Genomic DNA, 9,287 nt, shown 5'->3' on the forward strand with positions numbered 1-9,287 from the left:
GCAATGGACTAGAAATAATTAGAAAAAAATACCCTTCTTCCAGACAAAGTTCACCAAGTCATTCCCTGCATTTTTCCTTTTCAAATTCTTTCTGTCACCTGATCTCAGATGTCCAGCTTGTTCTGGTGCTTATCATGAACTGACTGTGCTCTTGATTTATACCAGTGCAGGAGATGTAGAATCACCCAAACTGAACACAGAAACAAACAACCTCTGTCAGCCCATTTTCATCTTCTAGATCACTTTCCAGGTGTCCATGGAGATGTGGGAATGATGATCACACAACTCTCCATTTCTGGCTGCAGGCTCTGGAGATTCTTTCTCTGCATTGTCAGGCTTGTATTCTCTAACAAGTCCTGGTTCCACCTCCTGTTTTCCAAGGCTGGAACAGTCACAATGAAAACCTCACCAGTGGCACAACTGCCCAGCTCACCAGGAAAAGAAAGAATAAGCTGTCAAGTTCTCCAAACCTTTGTCCTGCTTGGCTGCAAGAGTCCTGCTGCACACACGGTGGAAAGCCAAGAAAAGCTGCAGTTGGTGGCACATCTTGTGACAGGAGCTCAACCTCGTTCTCCAGGAAAGGTTCTTGAGAAGAGCAGACAGGACTGTGGAGAAGATTCCAGGAAAACTGAAACAGCTTTCCAGAAGTGAAATGAAAATTGGAAGAAACAATCCAATATGTTTTCCTCCATTTATTTCTCTGCTCCCTTTTTCCATCTTGCACTACTTCTCCATTGCATGAATTCCAAATGCATCTCACCTCTCAGATTGGTGACTTAGTGAGCTCTAGACACTCTAAAATACCATGAGCTACATACAGTTTGCCTTCCAATTTTTGCTGGAAAGCAGTGCTGGACCCTTAAGCACAGGGCCAGGGCCAGGGAATCCTCCAGCCAGGCAATGTGCCCTGATAGGGTTTGATCCTCAGCAGGGACAATGCACAGCATCGACCGAGAGAATTCCTCTGCCACTGTGCAGGAGTCCAGACTCTGGGTCTGGGCTGAACAGGGCAAAGTTCCCGTGTTTGGACAGGCTCAGGGGCTGCCCTGGGGAGCGCGGGGCTGGACGCAGGGGCGAGCGGGCAACGACCAAATGGACACGGGAACAAACGGCCCCGGAGCTTCAGTTGCAGCGGCAGCAGCGGCAGCAGTGAAAGCAGCGAAAGAAGCAGCTTTGTCGAGTCCCTCTTGCATCTCCTCTCCCTTTCCCGCTGTCGCCTCCTCTCTCAGTCTCCCTCTCCCCCTGTGGGGCCGGGCCATGCCCCCGGCCCGCCCCCGGCCCCGGGCGGGGCTGCCCCGTCCCCGCCCCCGGCCGTCCCGCTGCGGTCTCGGCTCCGCCCGGCTCTGGCTGTGCTGGCGGTGGCGCTGCTGGGCGGGCATCAGTGCCTGGGGCTGGGGCGGCATCGCCGCCCTTTGGCTCCGCCTGGCCGGAGCCTGGCCCCAGCCCCGGCTCCTCCCGGGCGCCGCGGAGGACACAGGCGGCGCGGCCGCTCCCGCCGCCTCCGCTGCGGCTTCCCCGGCCCGAGCTCCGCCGCTCGGCAGCGCGGCCGCCGGCCCCGAGCCGCCGCTGTCCCGTTGCCAGGAGCGAACGCCTGGGGATGGCCGGCCCGGGGCGCTCGGGGGGCGCTCGGGGGCCGCTCCTGGCCGCGGGCCGAGCGCTGACAGCCGCGTCCCGCCCGCAGGGAAGGCGCAGGAGGCCCTGCAGGAGCGGTACCGGCTGGGTTCGCTGCTGGGCAGCGGCGGCTTCGGCAGCGTCTTCGCGGCCACGCGGCTCTCGGACGGCGCCCCGGTGAGCGGCGGGGCCGGCAGTGGGCGCAGGAGGAGGAGGAGGAGCAGGAGGAGGAGGGGGATGGGGTTGAGCTAGGCGGGGGGCGAGCTGAACCCGCTGCTCTCCCTTGCTCGCGGGTGGCCATCAAAAGGGTGCCGCGGGATCACATCCGGCACTGGGGCGAGCTGGTGAGTGAGCGGGGCCAGCGGCAGAAGCCGGGCCGTGCCGGGCGGGGATGAGCCGGGGCCCGGCAGGGTGGGAGCTGCCGGGAGCCCTGCAGGGAGAGCGGGCGTGGGCTGAGCGGGGCATGCAGAGCATCCCGGGCTGGCTGATGGGTTTCCCAGCCCCGGCACGGCCTCAGCCCCACTGACGGCATCGCGCTCCTCCCGCAGCCCGATGGCACCAGCGCACCCCTGGAGATCGTGCTGCTGGCCAAGGTGTCCTCTGGCTGCGCTGGTGTCATTCAGCTCCTGGAGTGGCTTGAGCTCCCCGACAGTTTCTTGCTGGTGCTGGAGCGTCCGGAGCGGTGCCAGGACCTGTCGGGTTTCCTGGCGGAGCGGAGGTTCCTGCCGGAGGAGGAGGCGCGGGGGCTGTTCCGCCAAGTGCTGGAGGCCGTGCAGCACTGCACCAGCTGTGAAGTCCTGCACAGGGACATCAAGCCCCAGAACATCCTGTTCGACCTGGCCACTGGGCAGCTGAAACTGATCGACTTTGGCTGTGGCGCCTTCCTCCAAGACACAGCCTACACCCAGTTTGCAGGTGAGCCCTGCCAGGGGATGCTGGATTAATGCTGGAGCCAAGTTGATTTGAGTAGGGGTGTGAGGGGGTCCAGCTCCCAGCCCTGCTGACAGCCTTCAGCACCCACTGTGCCCTGGGCTGGGGCTGGAGCTGAGGCAGCCAGCCTGACAAAAACCCCCATGGGGGTAGCAGAGAGGGGGGTCTGACCCCGTGCCCCAGACGGTTTGGTGTGCAGGCGAGGAAGGGCTTAGACTGCTCTGCTCCCCTTGTTTGCCTTGGCTTGTTAACATTTTTGGGGGGCTGTGCAGGTAGGTAGTTGAGTGGGTTTCTCCACCAGTGGATGAGTTTTTCTTTTGTGTGTCATGGTTGGGCCTTCCCAGGGTTTCTGCTGCCCTCTTCCAGCACCGGTGGCTTCTTTTCCAGCCCCGAGTCTGTACACAAGTCCCAGGTGCTGGTGAGAGGGCAGCGGTCACCCCGTGTGCCACTGGGGCAGCCCCCACATGCCCAGGGGTGCTGGGGCCAGGCTCTGGGAGCAGCAGCATCCCCCTGCTGAACTCTGTCTGTGTTCCAAAGGAACCCTGTCCTACAGCCCACCAGAGTGGATCCACCACCAACGCTACCACGGCGAGGCAGTGATCTGGTCTCTGGGCCTCCTGCTGTACCACCTGGTCATGGGCAAGCACCCGTTCAGGAGGGGCCAGGAGATCATCTGGGGGCAGATCTTGTTCCCACGACGGCTCTCTCAAGGTGGATCCTCATCTCTGGCCACGGGGGCAATACCAGTGCTGGGAGACAGCAGCAGCTCGTGGGCATCCTGCTCTGGCAGCTGCTGAGGAGATGGCACATGTCCTGTTCTCCTGCTCTCCTCCAAACAGAGAATACATGGGGAAGTTTAGGCCCAGCTCTACACACATCCATCATGGGCACACCCATCGTGGCCTGGGCATGGGAACTGACTGGTGATTCCTGGTTTCTCTCCCCAGAGTGCCAGGATGTCATTAAGAGGTGTTTGTCCATGCAGCCCTTGGACAGGCTGTCCTTAGAAGAGCTTTTCTGCGATCCTTGGGTGCAGGGTGTTCCTCTGCCCTAGAAGATGGGAGAGTTCCACGTGCACAGTTGGATCCAGGGGCCTGGCAGGTTTCAGCTCCACACATCTCTTTGCAATCAGTGACAAAGCCAACCAGACAAGTTTTGTTCTGCCTGTAGCTCTGAGCAGGGGTCAGCAGAAGGGAACATGCAGCTCTTGGGCTGGAGCTGAGCTAGAGACCTGGTGTGGCAAGCACTGGTGGCTACCATCTGAGCTGGTTTTGCTTGTCCTGGTTCACTGACCGCTGAAGCCCTGGGCAGAACCCTGACAGCCTGGTCTGGCCCCAGGGAAGGAGAAAGAGCCCCTGGAGAAGCTGTACCCAGTGGGGCTGCTGCTGGAGACACCAAGGACAACTTCAAGGACGACAATGTCTTACTTGGCCTGGCCAGCTGAAGATGATGGACTTTGATTCTGGCACCTTCTCCAAAGCCAGGCTCCACAGGGAATTTGCAGATGAGTCCACACGCAGGGGGATGCTCCCAGATTTGGGCATTGCACAGCCTGGCCGGGAACCAAAGGTTCCCCTTTGCTGGGGCGGATGCAGCTGATCCTTCAGTTGGCTGCCAGGCTGCTTTTGGCAGGGCTCGGGGCATGGGCTGGGGTGGGTACGAAATGGGAGTGGGCTCCTGGCCCTGCCAACAGCCCCCACCACCCACCATGCCCCGGGCTGGGGCTGGGGCTGGGGCTGGGGCAGCCAGCCCGACACAAACAAACCCCCATGGTGGGAGCAGAGGTGGGACTCCAGAACCTGTGCAGGGGCTGATTTGCTTTGCAGGCAAGGAAGAGCTTGGGCTGCTCCACTGCCCTTGTTTGCTTTGGGATCACCATGGGGGGCAGTGCAGTGGGGGAATGGCGAAAGCCTGGGCTTCCCTCACCTGTGGGTGGGTTTTCCTGGCATGCAGGGCTCGGGCCTTTCTCAAGCCCCTGACAGAGGTAAGATTTCTGACCTTTTTTCTTGTTTTCCTTTTTGTCTATAATATATTTTCAATAATTTGTTGTGTGTTTTTCTAGAGGAAGCATCCTCTAGGTGGGGTCCAGTCTGGATGGGGAAGTGCTTGGGAGCAGCTGCGGCGTGGATGGGCCGTGCCCTTGGAGAAGGCTGAGGACATCGTTTGGGACCAGCTTTTCTTCGAGCGGTGGATGGTGTCAGGTGGGTCCCGTCTGCTTGGCATGGTGGGATCAGAGCTTTGGGGAGATGGCAGCGAGCACAGGAGCATCCTGCTCCGGGCAGCTGCTGAGGGCTGGATGTGCCGTGGCTGGCTGCAGGCTGGGCACATGTCCTGCCCTCCTGCTCTGCTGCCAAAGGCAGCGGTGATGGGCAGCTCTGGGCACTGTTCTGGGCACGGCCAGCATGGCCTGGGCACCGCGGGTGGCTGGGACAAGGGGACAGGAGCCTTCAGCTGACGGGCGCTTTCTGGTTTCCCTCCTTGCAGCCGGGCTCTGCGGGTGCTGAGGCTGCTCTGGGCTCTGCCAGGGCTCTGCTGGAGTTCAGCACCGGGCCAGAATCAGCCAAAGAAGAAATGGTCTGACCTGCAGCACAGACTTGCTTGAGCATTTCAGCAACACAGCTCAAATGTTTTTAGAGTGTACACCTCCCAGGGAAAACACGACACCACCCAAAAAATAAACTTGTTCAATAGCTTCTGAAATGAAATCAATCTGGGATAACCCCAAATGACATTTTGCAGCTTGCTCAAGCAGTAGCTAAGCCTTTCTCTGAACTGTTCTCTCTCCCACCTGCCTTTTACTTCCCATCTGCTCCCTCTTTTCCCCCAGTGAGTTCCCAGCCCATGGTAGTCTCCATCACACTGTTGCCTTCCTTGGTGCCCCTCACCACGAGGAAGGCCGAGCCCCTGGCTTAGGGACTCATCCTGTCACTGGCTGAGGAGCAGCAATGTCTCAGAGGTCTGGTGGGCTTTTAGTGTCATTCAGAGCTGCTCTCCAGCCCTCAGCTCTCCTCAATGGTGAGTTCCCACTCCCTTTTCCTCGTCTTTGCAGCTCTGTGAATCCCCTTGAGCCTCCCCACTCTTCTCAGCCCATGCACCCACCTCAGTTAGGCTGAGGCTGAAGCTTCTTTGTCTCCTCTGGCACACCAGTCCAGTCCCAGAGCACAACACACAACAATGCACTCCGGGCTGGAGCAGCTGCCCTGCAGCTCTGGCTTGGCTCTTTGTGGCAAGGGAATGCTCCCTGTTTGCAGCTGTCCCTGCAGGATGGCCCCAGGGCAGAGCCCAGCCGGGCTCCCATTGCAGCCCTGAAGCTTGGGGCAGACAGTGGTCCCAGAGCTGAGGTTCACGGGGAGCACCTGGAGCTGTGGCTTGCAGTCAGTGTTGGCAAATGTTGTGTTTTCATCTCCTGCAGCCTGTAGGGAAAGCAACCTGTGCTGCCAGGCCTGTGTGTGCCAGGCCTGTGTGTGCCAGGGGCTCTTGGATGTCTCTGTACCCATGGACAGAAGGCTCTGTGTGTGCCAGGGGCTCTTGGATGTCTCTGTACCCATGGACAGAAGGCCCTGTCTGGGCCAGGGTTTCCATAATGTCTCTGTACCCATGGGTATAGAATAGCATGGACAGTGACAGTGTCAGTCGCGTTGCTTGCACGCTCCTTCCTTTGCATACAAGACACATCCATGCACACCCCCATGTACAGATACATTAAAAGGACAGGGAGGGAGAGAGATTTCCCATAGAGCTCTAACTTTGGCATAACTCACCTTGTAATCTGGCGACCAGGGGATTTTTTCCCCAGCTCTGTGTGAGAAGGTGTCCAGGAGCTGAAGGAGCAGCATTTAGAAGCAGTTTCAGGATTTCTAGGCAGGAAGTGGAGCTGACCACCATCCACGTAACTCGCCGTATTCATCAGGATGTGCTGCTGGTTTTTTAGGAATATGGCCCAATGGAGACACGAGACTTGGAAAAATCCCAGCTCTCTGTGGATTTGTGCAAAGGGGGAGCAGCAGAAACACTTTGTGTCTGCTTTGGGGACACAAGGTCCAAGGAGCTGCGGTGGCAGTGGGTGACCTGGGCTGGTGGCAGGTGAAGTCCTGGTTCATGACATCCCAGAGTGGCACAGGACAAAGCTCCAAGCACCCCCAACCCCACTGATGAAGTCTTTCTGATTCTGCACATCTATAGGAAAAGCTGCTGTCACACAATGGACTGGGATTTGTAAGTTTCATTTTCAATACTTTAGGTCCCAGTTTCAAACTACAATATTTTTGCCCTCAAGGCACAGTCATGCACAATCCATCTCTCATCCTCCTGTTGCTTCAACTCCAATTTAAAAAAAAATCTTAATATTGGAAACAAAACCCAAAATCTTTAAAAAATGATGCTGAGGTCAGTTCGTAAGATGGATCCAGGCCATCTGAACATGCACAAAGTAAATGAGTTCTCCTTTTAAAAAGATCAATTACCTCTTAATCCAAAGTTACAGAAGATTTTCACTACACATTTGTTTCTTGTTTTTATCTTTCATATTTTTCTCATTTTTGTTTTTAAGCAGATAACATGTCCTGAAAAAGAAATGTACAGCAAAATGAGATACATTTCTGATAAACAATAAAAATATTTACTTTTCTCTGGATACCCTGATGTAAAAAATATAGCAGATATGAGCAGGGGTGTAAAGTGTTTGCTTTGGATTAAGCTGGAGTTCAGCACTGCTGACATGTTGATCCAGCCAAGAGTTGCAGAATTCTTTTGCACATCTCGAGCCATGTGTTTGCAGGCACAGCACCTGCAAACTGACACACCCGTGCATGTGAATAACTCTGTTACTCCCTCCAGAATTTGGGCTGTGCCCCAGAACGAGGTGCTACAGCCCTTTGCTCCTGGTTCCTGTGGGGAGCAGCTCCCTTCCCTGTGGCTGAGCTGCTCAGGCAGAGCCCGGCAGCTCCTGGCCCTGCAGGGCTGAGGCTTTTCCCCGTTGCTGGGCACAGACTGATGGAGCAGCACTGCTGAACACGGGGGCACACAGAGGGACCAGCAGCAGCTGCCTTTGGCCACCTGGAGCTCCAAGGCCCAAACTCAGAGCAGACAGGGCTGGAAGAGACTCACAGGCTCCCTGCTGGCTCTGCTGCCCCACTTGTGCCCACCTGGGAGCCCCCAGTGCCAGCAGGGACTTGAGATGGCAGCCCTGGGCTCCTGGAGGTTGTGCAAGGAATGCAGCTGGGGACTCCCTGTCCATGGAGAGCTTCCAGATGGAAAAGGCTGCTGTGCCCAGGCAGTTCCAAGGGCAGAGAAAGGAGGGTCTCGACCACTGGATCTCTGCCAGTCCCACAGTCCTGGGCAGCAGCCACCAAACCCTGGGGGAGCAGAGGGCACAGCAAGAGGGACAAAAGCAGGCAAAGTCAGAGACTGGAGAGAGCCAGACCTGGGAGCAGGAACAGCTGCTCCATTGCACTCTTGGAGAAAGCTCTTGGCTGGTTCAAAGTGCTGAAAGGCATGAAGGGCAGAGAGGAGGCCACAGCAAACAATGCTCCTGTTTCCACAGCCTCCCCTCTCTGTGTCCCAGAAGAAATTGGATGGATTGTGTTTTTCTCTCCGAGTCGTCTCGTTCAGCATGAGCAGCTGAGCACCAGGAGCTGAAGGAGCTGAAGCCTCAGGCCACAAGAGCTGGGCCAGAGGAGACTTTCTGAACAAATGAATGCTGCTAACATGGACCTGGCTGAATGCAGCAGATGGAATCATGGAATCACAGGATCCTTTCTGTTGGAAAAGACCTCTGAGCTCATCCAGTCCAGCTGGTCACCCAGCAGTGTCGAGCCCACCACTAAACCACGTCCCTGAAGTGCCAAGGCCTGGACAACAGCCCTGAGTGAGGCCTGAACAACAGGCCCTGAGCCAAAGGTGACCTCTGGATGAACCTTCCAGCCAAAGGTTATCTTTGTATCCGCTCATTAATGAAATATGCATGGTCATTAGCACTGTGATAGATGTATCCACTCATTAGTGAAACATGTATTGGCCTTTCCCTATTTAGAAGCCAGACAAGGACGTGGAATCTGACATCTGGCCTTGTCTGGGGCTGAATGGTCAAAGTCACCTCCCTTGGTTCCTCCTTGGGCCCTGGCCAGGCTTTGGGAGGAACCCGAGAGGAGAATGAAACCAGATGTTCCCACTCCAGAAGTGCTGTCAGTTTGTTCGTTCAGCACTGTCAGAGCTGGGCCCTCTCACAGCGAGGTTGGAGCCTCACCTGTGGCTGGAGGCAGCTGCAGGAATTCCCAGTGTCCAGGAGTGGCTCTGCAGCCCTTGGCTGTGACAGCTTCCCCAGCTGCTGTGTGGATCTGGGGGATGGCAAAGCCTCAGGGTAACTGGTGCTGGATCTTTCTTAATCACTGCTGCAATCTTTGGTGATGATGGTTGGGTGCATTGCTGAGCTGCTCCTTTTGTGATTCTTTGCTGCTTTGAGCTACAGTCAATGACACCGATTCCTTCAGTTGATGTCTGTGTCTTTGGTGCTGACCCTGCCCACTGGTAAGACAAAACTGGCACAGTCTGGCCAGATCACCACAAAATGTCACTTTTTGAATGTAAATGTGAGGAATCAGTCCCATCAGAAATTCCCAGATGGGAAGCCCTTCCCTGGAGTTCCCTGGCTGTGGAGTGGGCTGAGGTGGGAGCACCGTGTAAGCAGTGGGGCAGTCGGTTAAAAGAGGCTGAACCCCTGGATGTCTTAAAATGCATCCAAAAATTGC

At 56.6% G+C, this 9,287-nt stretch overlaps 1 protein-coding gene across 1 annotated transcript; it reads left to right on the forward strand.

Annotated features, from left to right (window-relative positions):
- The first annotated feature begins 936 nt into the window (after positions 1-936).
- On the forward strand, positions 937-5,235 carry LOC128818725 (serine/threonine-protein kinase pim-1-like). The gene is made up of 7 exons (XM_053998292.1): positions 937-1,787; positions 1,904-1,955; positions 2,160-2,526; positions 3,079-3,252; positions 3,489-3,642; positions 3,880-4,742; positions 5,026-5,235. Exons 1-5 carry the CDS (start codon positions 937-939, stop codon positions 3,593-3,595), a joined length of 1,551 nt encoding a protein of 516 aa, XP_053854267.1. The 3' UTR covers positions 3,596-3,642; positions 3,880-4,742; positions 5,026-5,235.
- The last annotated feature ends 4,052 nt before the right edge of the window (positions 5,236-9,287 follow it).

Source organism: Vidua macroura, chromosome 24 (assembly GCF_024509145.1).
Source record: "Vidua macroura isolate BioBank_ID:100142 chromosome 24, ASM2450914v1, whole genome shotgun sequence".
In the NCBI taxonomy this organism is placed as follows: domain Eukaryota; kingdom Metazoa; phylum Chordata; class Aves; order Passeriformes; family Viduidae; genus Vidua; species Vidua macroura.